Genomic DNA, 14,494 nt, shown 5'->3' with positions numbered 1-14,494 from the left:
CTCCGCCTCCCACCCCCGCCCTCACTCCGTTCCGTTCCGTTCCGTTCCGTTCCGCCGCGCACAGCGTGGCGCTGCCGAAGGTCGCGGTGCGGCCCTTCCATTCCATTCCGTTCCATTCCATTCCGTTCCATCCCATTCCCTTCCCCCCGCCCGGCCTCCGACACGGTGTAACGTCCAAAGCAAACAGAGCTTGTTCTTAAGAGCCGGGCAGGAAGCGTCGCTTTAATTTGTGCACAGCACGGGATGCGCAGCGACACGAAGGGCCGCCCCGGGGACACCGAGCAGTGCGAGCACACGGACACCGGGGCAGCAGAGGGACGGCCCGGTTCGGTCCATTGCAGGGGATGGTCGGTCTGACTGCCGTCCTTCTTTCTGCTCTGTCCTTCTGTGGTTCCTGCAGTTCTTTAACTTTTGGCTGGAGGAAACTAAACGCTCAATGAACACGTTTCAGACTGTGCTACAGAGCGTGGATAGAAATGGTTTTAATTGCAGTCTGTGGAAATAGACATATCTCAGCCTCATCTGCCTCCCCGCTCCTGTTCCCCCGCCTCATGAACTCAAAGAACAACCCCCCCCCCATCAAACCACACTCCTTAAGTTAAAGGTCTGGGCTGCGCTGACAGCAGCCCAGCAACAGCTTCCATTAACCTGCTCTCCCCAGCTGAGCTGTGACTGCACACACCCCAACTTACTTCCTAAGGCTTCAAACGTTTCTTAACTCACTTCCTCCTTACAGCAGAGTCATGACTCCAGTACTCCAAACAATTCCTGCCACCTCCAAACAGGTAACAAAAAACAAACAAACCCAAATTCACTAAGTTAGTAGCGGCAAAATCCCCGGAAAGAAGAAAATGTACATCTCCATCCCATTGTGGTTTCAGACTGTTTGTTGTGTTCCATTTACATCATAACTAACCCAGTCCGTTATAAAAACAAGAAGGTAACGATGAAATAAATAGATGTTGACAGCAGAGGGACTTGCAGGGGGGTGTTACAACTCATCGTTTTTCCTGCTTTCTCCTCCAGCTTCTGCTTTCTTCTCTTTGTTGGACCCTGTGTAATTAAGTTAAACATCGTTACAGCACACAGTGCAGTATCAAAAGTCACTGATATTCATTAACCATTCCATTAAACTTTTGATCTGTGGGACATAAGCCAAAGGAATGCTCCCACAACTGATATTCGGCTGCAGAAAGCTCAACACATCACCCCCCCCCCCCCCATCCCCGCCTGTTGAAAACTGGTCTTATCACACACCTGCATATCAGTTCCTTAAGTGCTTTGACAAAGACAAGCTTACAGCAAAAGGTCTGGCTATAAACTGCTATAAACCACTGTCACAAAGGCAGTAAGGAACCGAAGATTTTCATCTGAACTACTCCATAACCCTGAAGTTCCACCACATCTCAACCTCCTACATCGAAAACATGAAGACAAAACACCTGCACTCACAGCCCCCCAGTTCCAGACCACAACTCAAACGTACTCACCGGAGTCTGATCCTGGCTCATCACCTATCTGTACTTTCTCAGCCGTCGGGGGTTCCTTGGCTGGACTGATATCCTCAGGTTTCTCTGTATTTCAAGCAGAAAGAAACAGCAAGTAGTGAAACTACAGAGACTAGAGGCAAGGAGATGAGGTGACCAGCAGTGGTATCTCAGCAGGTCACTGCAGTACTGCAATTTGGCAGTGAATCTCTTTATGACAATCAGAAGAGAAGAGAACTGCACCTTCTCACTGCCTCTGTCTGCCAGGCTTTAAGTCCTGGAGATCCACTTAGTGCACACAGCAGCTGCCTTAGGGGCTGTGACTACAAGTACATTGTCTTAGGCAAGAGGAACTGTGCTGAGAAGTAGCAGTCTATATCTAAGAGCAACAGAACACTCAGAATTTGAGGATCTCAAAGAACTTAAGAAAACACCAAGTCTTAATTATGATGATGATTATTTTTTAATGAGTATTCCCTAATACTATTATCTATTACATCTATTTATTCCTTGACACAACTGTGAATACTTGTTCTAGACATCCAGAAAGCAACTAACAACTTATCTTTCTTATAGAGGATATAGCCAACACACCCCAGGAAATACAGGGTTTCAGATGGGAACTAGGAGGATCATTTGATCCTTCATCTAACTCATTTTCTTTTGCCTTTAATAAGTGTTACTGCATAGTAATTGTATAATACTTAGGCCATAGTCCCCAACTGCTCCTTACCTTCTTGCTTCCCCTCCGTGGGAGGGATAGTGTTCTCACTCTCAGAGGTTGCTGTAGCATTCTTGCCTGAATCAGATTTTGTGTCATTCTTCTCCTTTTTGGGTTTTGGTTTTGCAAACTTGGCCTTGTTCAGGAGATACTGCACTTCCCTGTCCAGGCCTGCTATCTTCAGCTCTATATCTTTGGACAGCAGGACAGGTTTCTCAGCAGGAGACAGTTTATTCTGTTCTGCCAGTGTTTCATTTTTCCATACCTGTGGGATGGGAAAAGTAATTTTTGGATACTTCTTAGCTCCAGGAATCACTCTGTATCACACAGAGTGATACTCAAAATCCATTGCTCCTGAGCCTTCTAATGTCACTCAGGGTAACACGGCTCCTCTCAACTAGTTTTAGTTACCCAGACAGAAGGCAAAAAGAAACTCTCAAAGCCCAGTGGAGAACTACATGTAGCCAGATGATGGGCTGTGCCACCACGCCTGGAGATAACTGTCCACAAAAACTATTATGCCCCACAGCTTTCTGAGGTCACAGAGAGATTAGAAAACACTGAAGCACACAAGGTTTCTGGTACCACTGATACAAGGCTGTTCCCCAACCTGGAGTGAAAGCACAATGTTACTTAGAACAAGCAGCACAACCCAACCAGCCCCATCACTGCCTCCTTCATTACCATTGTTTCATTGATTGCTTTTTCCAGTGTACCCAGTTCCACTTCTGTGAATATCTGGTCAGACTCCGGGATCATTCGGGCTCCCCTTAAAGTTAAGAAGAAAGTTTTATTTTCTTTAGCCAAACAGACCATGAACAGACGGTGCTAGAAATGGGAAACAAGGCCAGCAAACAGAGCCATTGCAACAAGGTGAGGCCATAGGACAAAGAATAAAAACTCTGCTTTGAAGTGGTGCATATAGCACTGGACGCTTCTCTTTCCATTTTGAACAGAATTTGCAAGCTTCTGTTAATACAGCCTGCAGAAATAAGCCCTAGGGAAGCTGAATTTTGGCCACATCTCCTCACAGGCATCAGTGACTTTCAGAGAACATTTCATCTGGTCACATTCTGTGTGCATCTCTTACAGTATCAGCTGCACAGCTCTGCTTCCTAGCAGCTTGTCTTACTTGAGGAAGATGTTTGAGTGGTTAAGCAGACTCTCCAGGGCAGCCAGCCGTTCTGGCCATTTCCTCCTTTCTTCAACACGGAAGAAGAGGTTCCTACAGAGCTTCTTCAGCTCTGCAAGCTTGTCTTTCAGCTCCTGTAAATGGAGGAGAGCAGGAAGGAGACAATTAGCTTGCCCAGTGCCAGATCCGGAAGTTACAATTACAGCTGTGTTGTTCTCTATCAAGTACACTATTTTCATATAGTAAAAATATGTTAAATCAACAGGTTACTGATGAGGCTGCTCAGAATAATTCATGAAGCTATGACTGGAAGAACTAATGCACGTTATTGTCCATGCATAATGCAGTGAGAAGCAAGACGCTTTCAAGAACAAGATTAGAAAGGATCAAGTTGGATCTATCAGCCCACGTGGTTATTTCTGTGTCAGTTGTAGCAGGCTGGTATCCTAACTGCAATACCTTTGTTGCAGCTGCATAGCCTTCCTCCTCCATCCAGTTTGAAGCTTCACTGAGCTTTTTGGAAATTTCTTCTCTCTCCTGCTCTGTTGAGACAAACAGGTACTCTTCTTGGTAAAGCTTGTCCTGTAAGGATCAAAGCGAAGATGTCCTTTAAATACCACTGACCATGGAAGGAAAAACAGCCACATCACCTGCTTCTAATTGTACTGGACCCTGATCTCCAAGAGTGCTGCACTCACTGACTAGAGATTCTCTTTCAAGCCTACCATATCTGAGCTCCTGCTCACAGCATTACAAGGTGCAGGATGGACATACAGGAGGGATGGGCAGGCAGTGGGGGTTGTCAGATACATGATAAGGCTGTTGCTATTTGCTTCTTTTGTACAACAGTCCCTGAGAAGCTGTAGCTTCTTTCCAGCCTGAGTGCAACTGATCCAAAACATACATACAAGCATAGAAATGAGATACTGGAGACCCAGATTTAACATGTTGGAAACACTGAAGTGAAGTCATGATTCTGTGCTGAAGAAACCTCTCAACTCCGTGTGCTCAGTAGGCCTATTGTTAGCAGAGAAAGCAACTGAAGGAAGAGAGCTGAGCTCTTCTCATCAGTTCAGAGAAGATCCAAATCAGCCAAGCTACACAAGCAACTTCTACCAATGTTCCAGAAATTCCCATTCCTAAATGTTCCTCTTACCTGGGTCTCAAAGATGAACGACTCCAAGCTGTTGGCTGATTTTTCTCTTTCCTGTTTCTCCAGATCTCTGACTGTCAAATCTTGGAGCCTAGCAAGTGAACAGGGCAGAAAGTGAAGGCAGCAAATACTTTTAGCTGAGTACCATATCATACACATCTGAACCTGCACACAGATGCACCATGTGAGCAATTCCCACTCCTTCAATCCTCCATTTCTAGGAGAAGAAGGTGACAGTGGAAAAACAATAAAGAGCAGAGAATTGTAAGTCCAACTCTTTACCAAACTCAGAGCACTGACTATTTAAAATCAGAAATGCTTCTCTGGCTGCAGCAATTTCCTCTACCTCCGAGATCTGTTAGATTGAGAGCCACCTATAGGCAGATTGCTGCAGTCCCAGCACACCCACACAACAAAGTTACCAACATCTACTTTAGAAGTATTTTCCTCTGATTCACATCAAGCAGTTGCCAAAGACACAAAGCTAATCCAAAACCAGATGGCTGCTTCAGGCTATGAAGCCCAATTTTCACTCAAAGAGCATCAGTTTAAGGGAGTAGAAAAGGTACCACTCTTGCAGAGGGAACAAAATTCAGGGAAAATCTTTTTTTTTGAAGCCTTCTCTTTGTCTGGTCCCAAAGCAACTAATTTCCTTCATTAGAACTTTAACCAAAGAGAGACATTTAAAACGCACTTTTTCATTGAGCTCTTCAGTTCATCCTCCAGCAGGTCAGGCACATCATTTACATCCAGTTCCATCGTGATCTCATGGACAACTTTCTGCTTCTTGGGTGCTTTGATTTTTTTTTCTTCCTCTGCTTTGGCAGCATCTGTACCAGAACTTTTGGAAAGCTCTTCCTCTTTCACAGTTTCTCTCTCTTCTTTAGGATCCTATAACAGACAATGAATTTTCAGTCAAGAGGACAGATTTGCATTGTATTCCAAATAGTCTGAAGAACATTTTAATGAAGCTGAATCTGAAGAACCTGGATACCCAAGACTGGTCAATAAAACTCAGGCATTTCTGCACAACAAAACTGGAAAGGTGTGGAGTTCCGTATGCAGAGAAGACACTGTCCTTTATTCTTTCTGAGTGTTCAAAGAGAGGCTTGTGTAGAAGGGAGAAAATGAACTGACTGCAACTGAAGACAAACCAAACAACTTTTTGCAAGGCAGGGCATTTGCAAGGAAAAAAGAATGCCACAGAGCATTTCAAGACTGTAAGAATTGTATTTGCTATTTTACATACTACTCAAACACCAAAATCTCAGTCCCATTCCTTCAAAATGACACTTACCTGAGCCTCTGATTTCTCGCCTTCTTCATTTTTCTGAGACTCTTCTTTAGGAGGGACAGCCTCTGCCTGATCTGGAGGTGGTGACTGCTGTTTCTCCTGTCCCTGCTCTTCACCAGCATCTTCTGCACTACTCTTCTGGCCTTGTTTCACCCCCTGCTCTTCTTTAGCTGCTTCTGCTAGGCTTTCTTCTTCTTCCTGGTGAGAAAAGGCGAGTAAAGAGGAAACCAAGAGAGTGTTTTTTAAGTAGAAATTCCATGCAGATGTTTCATAGAACAGAAACTTCTCTGCATAAACAAAGCATTCACAGTGACTGCAGCCATTGGTGAGGGAATGCTCTAGGTGGGCTAGAGCCAGAATACAGATAAACAGATAATTCATGCTTCCACAGCACAGAACTTTCATCTCATTGGAAGGAAACTGGATCAGTACAGCCAGAGTAACTGCAGTTGTGCTTATGTGGCCCAACAGGATGCAAGGAGCCTGGTAGACCTGCACTAACAATGCACAGGCAGAAACATATTTGTATGCCACCAGAACAGTTTAGAAATTAGAGACTTTTACAGAAACAAATTCTTTAAAGTTAGTCCACCATTTCTGGACTTGCCAGCAAAAAACCCCACAGGTTTCTTTAAATGCATGGCCAAACTTGGAAGAATATTGCACTTCCTGAAATATACAGATTGATTGATGCTCTGCCAGTTACCCTTAATCCTGCTCACATGAATTGCTGCCTCTTTAGCAGCTGCAGCAAGACCTAGGGGCTCTCCAGCCCCTAACCATCAGGGCGCTTTGCCCAGGTGACTCACCTGCACCGAGTCTGTCAGGTTCTCTCCAGCCTCTGGTGTATGGCCACCACCCCCAAACAGGCTTGAGATGGTGTTACCAAGTTCTGTCAACAGGAGACAAAAAATACAGAATATAGTGGCTCCAAAGGAGGATGACACAGCCATCTTCAGCACTCAGTTCTCCTCCCAGTTGTGATTACCACCAAGGAGCTGCCCAGCTGCTTTGCTATATACACCACAGAAGCTCATTCTTTCCTGACTTAATTTTATGGTTCTGTATGCTCTGAGAAGTTGGGCCTCCACCTCTGCAGGAGTACGACCTGAGATTTGTAACTTCAGCTAAAAAGCTCCAAGTTTCAGCCTGTGCTGCATCAACCCTCCCTGCATCTCTCCTTCACCCCCAAACGTGCACATTTCCAACTTCTCCTTATGTGATAATTTATGAACTTGCACTAAAATCTAGAGAGCTCAAAGCAAAGATCAGAGTATCTCAAATAGACGAGAGAGCAATGTAGGCTGTGAATGCAGGACTTGCTTTCTGGACAGGCTTTCTGAAATGATCAACTGCAGATGAATAAGAAGAGAACACCTATTTTTCAAGTTGCAATGCATGTCAGTCACCATAAGGAGGAGATGACATCTCAGACCTCTTTGCAGCACCCAGAAGACACCTGCAAAGGGCTTTTAAGTTTGGTGAAGCTGTACATACAATTGGAGGCTACGGTTAACTCCTTATCTTCCTTTGTCTCCCACACACACCATGCTTGCTGTGCTCAGGTAAACAGAATGCTCGCAATAAACCCAGCCACTGCTGGTAAAACAACGGTCAGCATGAATACCAAGGTGCAGCACTTACTTGTCAGTGTTGACTCCTCCTCCAGCTTGTCTTCCACTAAGGTCTCAAACACAGATTCCACCTTGGAGAAGTGAGTACAGGATTAGTTTTAAGCAGGGACCTTCACTGCCATAGACAGGAACAAAACTGGGGAAAACACACAGGGCAGCGCTTACCCGGTCAAGACTTAGCACTCCGCTCTCATCCATATTGAAGTGAGCTTTGATGCCTTTGGACTCATAATCTGAGTGCTTCTTAAAACTCTCTCCAACTCCCTTTAGTCTCACGGTAGTGAGATTCAAAGACCCAAAAATTCTGATGATAGAGACAAAGCAGAAAATGATTGAACTTCAGCTGCAGAACAGTCAATCACTTCTCACACTCACAGTGATGGACAACCGCACAGAGTAAGGAACAGCAGTTGTTTGGTTTGCTTTTAGATGGCCAGCCCCATTCATAGGCTGGGCACACTACACCATCATGGAGTTGTCTGCTCAGGTGCTGCCTTGACTCACCGCAAGTCATCCTGGTTCAGGAAAGACAGATCTCCATAGTTGACATAGAACTCAAAGTCATCTGTGTAGCGGTTGAAAGTGATCACTTTACGCTGTGGATAAGGTGCCATGCGCTGGAATAAAATCCTCTTGTTATGCTTTAAACTCTTGGATTTATCATCTTCCTCAACTTCACGAGTAAACTCCACCTATATCACAAATATAAAATAAGATACCACAACTACAAACTTCCTTTACAGTGTCTTACATTAGAGGCTTACAACAGCATTAGGATGTTTTACTTCACATAAATGTTGGGGGATACATAAGCGTTTTTCAACACGTGTTTCTACTTGTTTGACTCATTGGATAAATGCTTTCCATATTACTGAATACTCTCTTCTGTTTTAAGATTGTCAGAAAAATCTGCTTAACTTCTTTACCTCCTAAAAACATCCAACAGGTCACCTGAAACACTCCTCCCAACACAGCCCATTTACCTACACCATGCACGAAAAGTGAACAAAGGATTACCTGGATTGGAAACATGGCTGCATCTCGAACCATGAAAGGCTTCACCTTAAAGGCTTTGCTCAGAGCAGCTGCCTGGTAGACTGCACCCATGGCAGCAGCCTCATCAGCATTGATATTCTTGCCTAGTTCCTCCCTGTGAAGTGAAAAGCAAGAGACATGAGCTTTGCTGCCACTGCCACATGCAGCAGTTTGTCAATAGGAAACATACTAGAAGGGGGCCTCACATACTCACTTGCCCACAGCTTTCAGCAAAACTTCCTGCACTTTGGGGACCCGTGTGGCACCGCCAACTAGAATCACCTGGTCAATTCCATCCTAGGGATTGGAAACAGTCACCTTATCTTTGAGAAAGCAATTTTGGAGAGCTAAGTTCAGGGTTTCCTTATGCTCCTTCCCTAATCACCACACATTGATGTGGTGCTTTGAGAGTAATCATGCTACATGCTGCAGTCCCAGTGCAGGTCAGTCAGTCTGGGACTTCTCAGGCACTGACAAGAGCCATGCCAGCAACAGGAATCTGGAATCAGGTCTATCAAAAAGGTCTGATATAGCCACTGCTCAGTCACCTGAAACGTGGAACTTTGATCAGAATCAGTTAAACAGACTACAGTTTGCACCATCGGACCAATGACTCACAGGGCAAAATGGACCAGAAAAGACAAAACCACGGCCTCTTAAGAGGGGGATCAGTGTGTTGCTCTGAATATCAGAGCCAAATGATGCTCAAGAGCATCCTGGCATGCTGAAATGTGAATATTTAATAGTATAGTAAGTTTCTTCAAAGGACTGCATCACATTTGGTTTGACTACAGTCAGCAAAAGGGCTTCTAAAGGGAATGCCCAAAGGAGAGACTTGGACAGCAGTAAGACAGCTTCCATGCCATTTTAAGATAAAACTGCAGAAGAGACCGGAACCAGCACCCCAGACAGAACAGTGAAAGAGCAGCTTTTAAAACCTACACCCCAACAGTGCAGATTTAGCAACAGAAACAAATCAACCCTTCAGCTACCTTGTTTCAGGTGGAAAGTGCAGACAGCCATGACAGACTCCCACTTGACAGTGCAAAAAGTAACTTCTGCAGCACCAACACCACTCCCCCTTCCACAACAGCAGGCATCTGTACCTCTTAGCAGTGCTAATGCCTTGCCACAGCCATTGGGGCTTTAATCAAGAGACAACAGCTCTATCAACAGAAGCCTTCTGACTTCCTAATGCATTCCTAAACATACCATGTTCATCTCCGCGCTGCTCAAAGCCTGCTGCACAGGTCCTGGGACTCGCTGGAACAAGTCAGAGCACAAATCCTCAAATTCTTGCCTTGAGACTTTGGCTTTGAAGTCAATGTCATCCAGCAGCCCCTCAATCTGCCCCGTAAAGAAAGATAAGGATTACATTTTCACAGCATTCTACAACCAGAATCTCTGCCTCATTTGCCTAATATGCAAAAACATTCCAGTGTTATTACTGCACCCAGGACATAACAGCATTCCACCTGAACCCCGTAACTGCTGTTATGAAAGGATGGAACACAGTTATTAACAGGCTGCTTCTCTCAAACCCCTGCAAGGGAATTCTGCAACCCGTCCCACCTGTGCCATGTGGTCAGCATTTGCACTCAGGACAGTTTTCAGGCGGTTGGCCTCCTTCAGCAGTTTGGCCATGGCCCGGGGATTCTTTCGGACGTCCTTCGAGGGGTGCTGATCATTAAACAGCTTTGCCAAATAATCTCGGAGACGAAGCTCCATCTCTAAACCTCCAAGAGTCCGGTCATACCTGAGCAAAAAAAAAGAACCGGGATACAATAAGCTAAGGCAGGTTGAAAGCAAACAGACCTCAAGTATTATTTCAGAGCAGAAAGTGGTGAAAGATAGCTGATGTACTATCAGCTGTGACTGCAAAAAAAAAGGAACAATTAGCCCAAAAAGAACATATTACACGTCAAGAAAAGCAAGATCCACCACCACAGTAGCCACTGAACAACAAACATTGTGATGTTTATGATAAAGGCCTTATTTCTAAGCACATCAAGCAGCTGAGAAGCCAAGTAATGACTGCGTCAGGTCCTAGGTATCTTCTCAGAAACAGTACTGTGTTTTAGAGTTCAAACTGCTGAGCTGAGTATGTAAAGCAAATCTGCCCTTTCTTATTTGGCAACATTTAATTGCAGTGCATTTTCACTCCTCTTCAGAAGGATATTCCACTTTTTCCAAACTGACATGTAAGATTCTGTATAGGATATCTGTAAGATTCTATGAAATGGAATTACACAAAAATGGATTGAAGCTGTTTAGAAAACAGAAAAAAAAAAAAAAGCATATCAGTCTGAAATAGGCCAAGTTTCAACGTTACCTCCTGGGCTCCTGCAAGTTCTCAGCTACCTTCTGCACAAGACAGCGATATCAGAATGGTTAATAACCGTAACCATCTCACTCTTAACTGTTTCCCCCTTTCTTATCCAAATTACCACCCTGAAGTCTCACTGAGAAATTCTTTTTTAGAAGAGACCATGAAACAAAAGATTTCTTTCCTGAGACCTGCGGGTTTTGTGTGACTCATGTTGAATTCTTACCCAATGCCCTGGATCTGCAACTGAGGTTGGGTTCCCGAGTCCTTAGTTTTCACTGTCTGATAGGTAACAATAGTACAAACGGTGCTTCCAGCTCCCATGTCGTAAAACATGATATTCTGAAAAGAGAAGCTGGGACGGTGAAGCAGAAACACCTAGGTATCCCCCATGAAAAAGGAAAGAACCCACAGCTGTCCAAGCTTGATATACACTAAGTTTATCCATTCCCTGGACTGGCTTTATGCCATATGACAGAGATGCAGGACTTGTGCTTCAATCAAACTGAGAAGGCATTCAGGATCATATCTGATACCAGTAGACAAGAAAGCTTTTTCACTCATTCTGTAAATTGGAAGACAAAGTTTCTTTGAAAGTTTCTTAAACCTCAGCAAGATCAACTAGTTCAGTCAGCCTTCCAAAACCTGATGTTATTCCCCACCAGGTGATGGGCAAGGAACAAACAGGTTTACAAGATGTGAACTTCTACCCACTTGGCCTTCACCACAGAAGCTGTGTGGTCTCTAAGGCTCTAACCCATTCACAGAGAGTTTTATCTCTTCATCTCATTGATGAACAAAGGAAAACAGAGAAAACTAGCTTTCTCTAGCAGGTCTATTTCCTCACTGTTAGGGTATTTTGACTTTTCCCTCTGTAGCACTCTCTTCCTGGATGCACACACTTGTGTGGTACTCTGCATCTCCCAGCTACACCTACCTGTGCAGTGGCATTGATGTCTTTCCTCCTGAAAACGCCATAGTTCAAAGCTACAGCAGTGTTGTCATTGATCAGCTGCAGAACCTTTAAGTCAGCCATGCGAGCAGCGTGCAGCACCGCTCTCCTCTCTGCCTGGTTGAAGTAGGCAGGAACAGTGATGACTGCATCCTTGATGGGCTGCTCTGAAACAGACATGTTGTTCCATTAGAGCAACCACATGCAAATACACAGTAATATAACAATGTCTACATAAGTGCTACAATACACAATGCAGATACTTTAAGAAACAGATAAATCCTTCCAACCTGCAAATTCCTCAGCCAGCCCACGTGAATAGTTCAGGACCATACCAAGCATCTCCTCAGGAGAATATTGTAATGCCCTATAAGAAAGAAAGAGAAGTTTGTAAATACAGTCAGCTATATAAGTCCAACAGCAGAAGCCCTACCCATCAGGAACCAGAAGCAGTCACTTACTGTGACAGCTTGAAGATAACAGTCTGTCTCTTCTCGTCCTTCATCAGTTCATGTTCTGGGAATCGGGACTGGTACAGCGCCACTTGAGGGTTATCTATTTGCTTACCCAGCAGATCTTGAAAGTATCTGAATGCCACCTTGGGGGTCTTTATAGACTACAGAAAGAAAGGAAATCATCCAACTGCATTTCCTTGGCTTTGCTATTGTCAAACAAACCTCTCTAAAGAGCAGGAACATGCATTCTATGTATGTGAATTGCAGTTGGCAGAATAAGTAACAAGAATTCTTACCATTCCTACCGCACTGTCACCAAAGAGACGCTCATTCTCTTTCAAAGCAACAGCTACAGGTGTTTTCCTCCGTGATTCCCTGTACAGGAAGGAAACAGGTGATACACGTGAATGCTCAAAACAGAAATCCCCGTGACAGATGGCAGTGTTTTCAGTTCAGAAAAGCTACAGCAAGATGTTCAGATACTACCTACCAAGAGGAAGATAAGCTCCATTAACTCAAAGCACTGCAATAACTCCACGCTTTGAAACTTTCACACTTTCTAAAGTTCCCTACAATGAACTTGACTGAAACATGGACAGAAATCTTTAAAATTAATGAAGCTGTGGGGGGCAGACCACAGTGTTTCCCATAGAAGAGAGAACTTAAGAATGGATGTATCACTTCTGCTACAAATCCAGCATGAAAGCTCTAGGATGAGTATTTCACTACAACAACTACTAAACAGCTCGAAGTTGTCCACTAAGCTCACAAATACCTTTGCACGCCAGCAATTTCTGAGTGCCTCGTAACGTGCCAGCAGTCCTCTAAAAAAGCCCTGAAGAGCGAAGACCCACAGTCCATTTTCAGGAACATGCTACTTCATAAATGGACAAAACTTGCTTTATTTTCGCTTTCTTCTACTAGTGAGCAAAGCAAACCAGCTTCTGTCAATGCCTGCCAAGTTCCAGGATGAAAAATGCACTTATTATTTGTCTGAGCCTATAATGCTACAAAGCAAGGATGGTCCTGAGAGTCCATCCTCTCCAAGCTGCATTTTCTCCACTCATTGTCTTGAGGCCTGGAGGTTGTGGTAGCACCTGAATGAGAGGAGGGTTGCTTTCACTTCTCAAGCGACTGTGGGTTGTGGCAGGTGCAGAAAAACAGACTTAGTGCTCCCTTATGGAGAAGTGATAATCCAGCTTCTTAACCCTATACACAGAAACACGATCCTACATCCTCATGTTTGTGGCACAAGACGTTACTCACAGAATCACAGAATGACCCGGGTTGGAAGGGACCTCAAGGATCATGTAGTTCCAACCCCCCTGCCTGGCAGGGCCACCAAACATACACCTTTACTAGATCAGGTTGCCCAGGGCCCCGTCCAACCTGGCCTTGTACACCTCCAAGGACGGGGCATCCACAACCTCCCTGTGCAGCCTGTTCCAGGGCCTAACCACTCTCCTAATAAAGAACTTCCCCCTAACATCCAACCTAAATCTTCCCTCTTTTAACTTAAAATCATTTCCCCGTGTCCTGCTATTGTCAGCCCTTTTGAAGAGTTTACTCCCCTCCTGGGGTAACTCAGGCTGTACGTTGCTTGCTTTTAACACTTCCCCCCTCACCAAGTGGGACTAAGTACCCCTCAGATAAAGGCCGAGCTGCTCAGGAGCGCTCCACAGCCACATCAGGAGGCACAATCACTGCAGTAAGATATTAGATCTGTATCTATTTAGATGGAAGGGGACGTTCCTCTTCCGATACACAAACAGGATTATTTGAGCTCCCAAACTTCCAGTCCCTGTGATCCGGACCCACCGGACCCAGCTCCCAGGTGTGTCGTTAACCAGCCGCTTACTTGTTCAGGACGATTTCCATGGGCACTCCGGGCTTCACGATGGCGATCTTCATGGACTCGCTGCCCATGTCCACAGACATCACGGCCAGCGGCTCTGCGGCACGGCGGGAAACACACGGGAGGGGTCAGCAGCGGCTGGGCCCCACACAGCGCCCGGGGGCGGCACAACCCGGCTCGGCAGCCCCGACATCCCCCCGCCCGGTACCCAGTGCCCAGTACCTGCGTGCGGCACCCAGCACGCCAGCAGCACCCAGCGCAGCATCCAGCCCAGCACCCAGCGTGGTGCCCGCTCCGCGCTCCCGGCCATCCCGGTCCCGGCTCCCGGTTCCCGTCCCGCCCCGCTCCCTCCCGCCTCTGCGCCCGCGGCCTCGCGCAACCCCCGGCCCGGACGCGGCGCGAGCTCATTGGCGCGGACGGCGACGCCGGGCAACACCCGCCCAATCCCGC

The 14,494-nt window shown here is 45.6% G+C and overlaps 1 protein-coding gene across 1 annotated transcript; it reads right to left on the bottom strand.

The window, feature by feature from the left end:
* Nucleotides 1-458: 458 nt before the first annotated feature.
* Nucleotides 459-14,403, bottom strand: HYOU1 (hypoxia up-regulated 1). The gene is made up of 24 exons (XM_015883983.3): nucleotides 14,267-14,403; nucleotides 14,048-14,141; nucleotides 12,486-12,564; nucleotides 12,196-12,350; nucleotides 12,025-12,101; nucleotides 11,720-11,901; nucleotides 11,009-11,124; nucleotides 10,029-10,212; nucleotides 9,669-9,803; nucleotides 8,671-8,753; nucleotides 8,439-8,571; nucleotides 7,926-8,113; nucleotides 7,587-7,725; nucleotides 7,432-7,492; nucleotides 6,597-6,679; nucleotides 5,791-5,985; nucleotides 5,188-5,384; nucleotides 4,497-4,584; nucleotides 3,800-3,922; nucleotides 3,341-3,474; nucleotides 2,893-2,977; nucleotides 2,221-2,473; nucleotides 1,491-1,574; nucleotides 459-1,053 (listed from the first exon to the last, which is right to left on the bottom strand). Exons 1-24 carry the CDS (start codon nucleotides 14,352-14,354, stop codon nucleotides 992-994), a joined length of 3,018 nt encoding a protein of 1,005 aa, XP_015739469.2. The 5' UTR covers nucleotides 14,355-14,403; the 3' UTR covers nucleotides 459-991.
* Between the last annotated feature and the right edge of the window lie 91 nt (nucleotides 14,404-14,494).

The sequence above is a fragment of the Coturnix japonica genome, chromosome 34 (assembly GCF_054131305.1).
Source record: "Coturnix japonica strain WE chromosome 34, WE-NBRP24, whole genome shotgun sequence".
NCBI lineage: Eukaryota > Metazoa > Chordata > Aves > Galliformes > Phasianidae > Coturnix > Coturnix japonica.
Note: the sequence above shows the minus strand (reverse complement) of the source record. Positions and strands in the feature narration are given on the sequence as shown.

Coding starts and splice junctions, on each gene's coding strand:
- HYOU1 (XM_015883983.3), bottom strand. CDS start 14,354: ATGGCCGGGAGCGCGGAGCGGGCACCACGCTGGGTGCTGGGCTGGATG. Junction 10,213..11,008: donor TTGCAGATCCAGGGCATTGG/GTAAGAATTCAA, acceptor TTTTTTGCTCAG/GTATGACCGGACTCTTGGAG. Junction 6,680..7,431: donor GGAGGAGTCAACACTGACAA/GTAAGTGCTGCA, acceptor TCCTGTTGACAG/AACTTGGTAACACCATCTCA.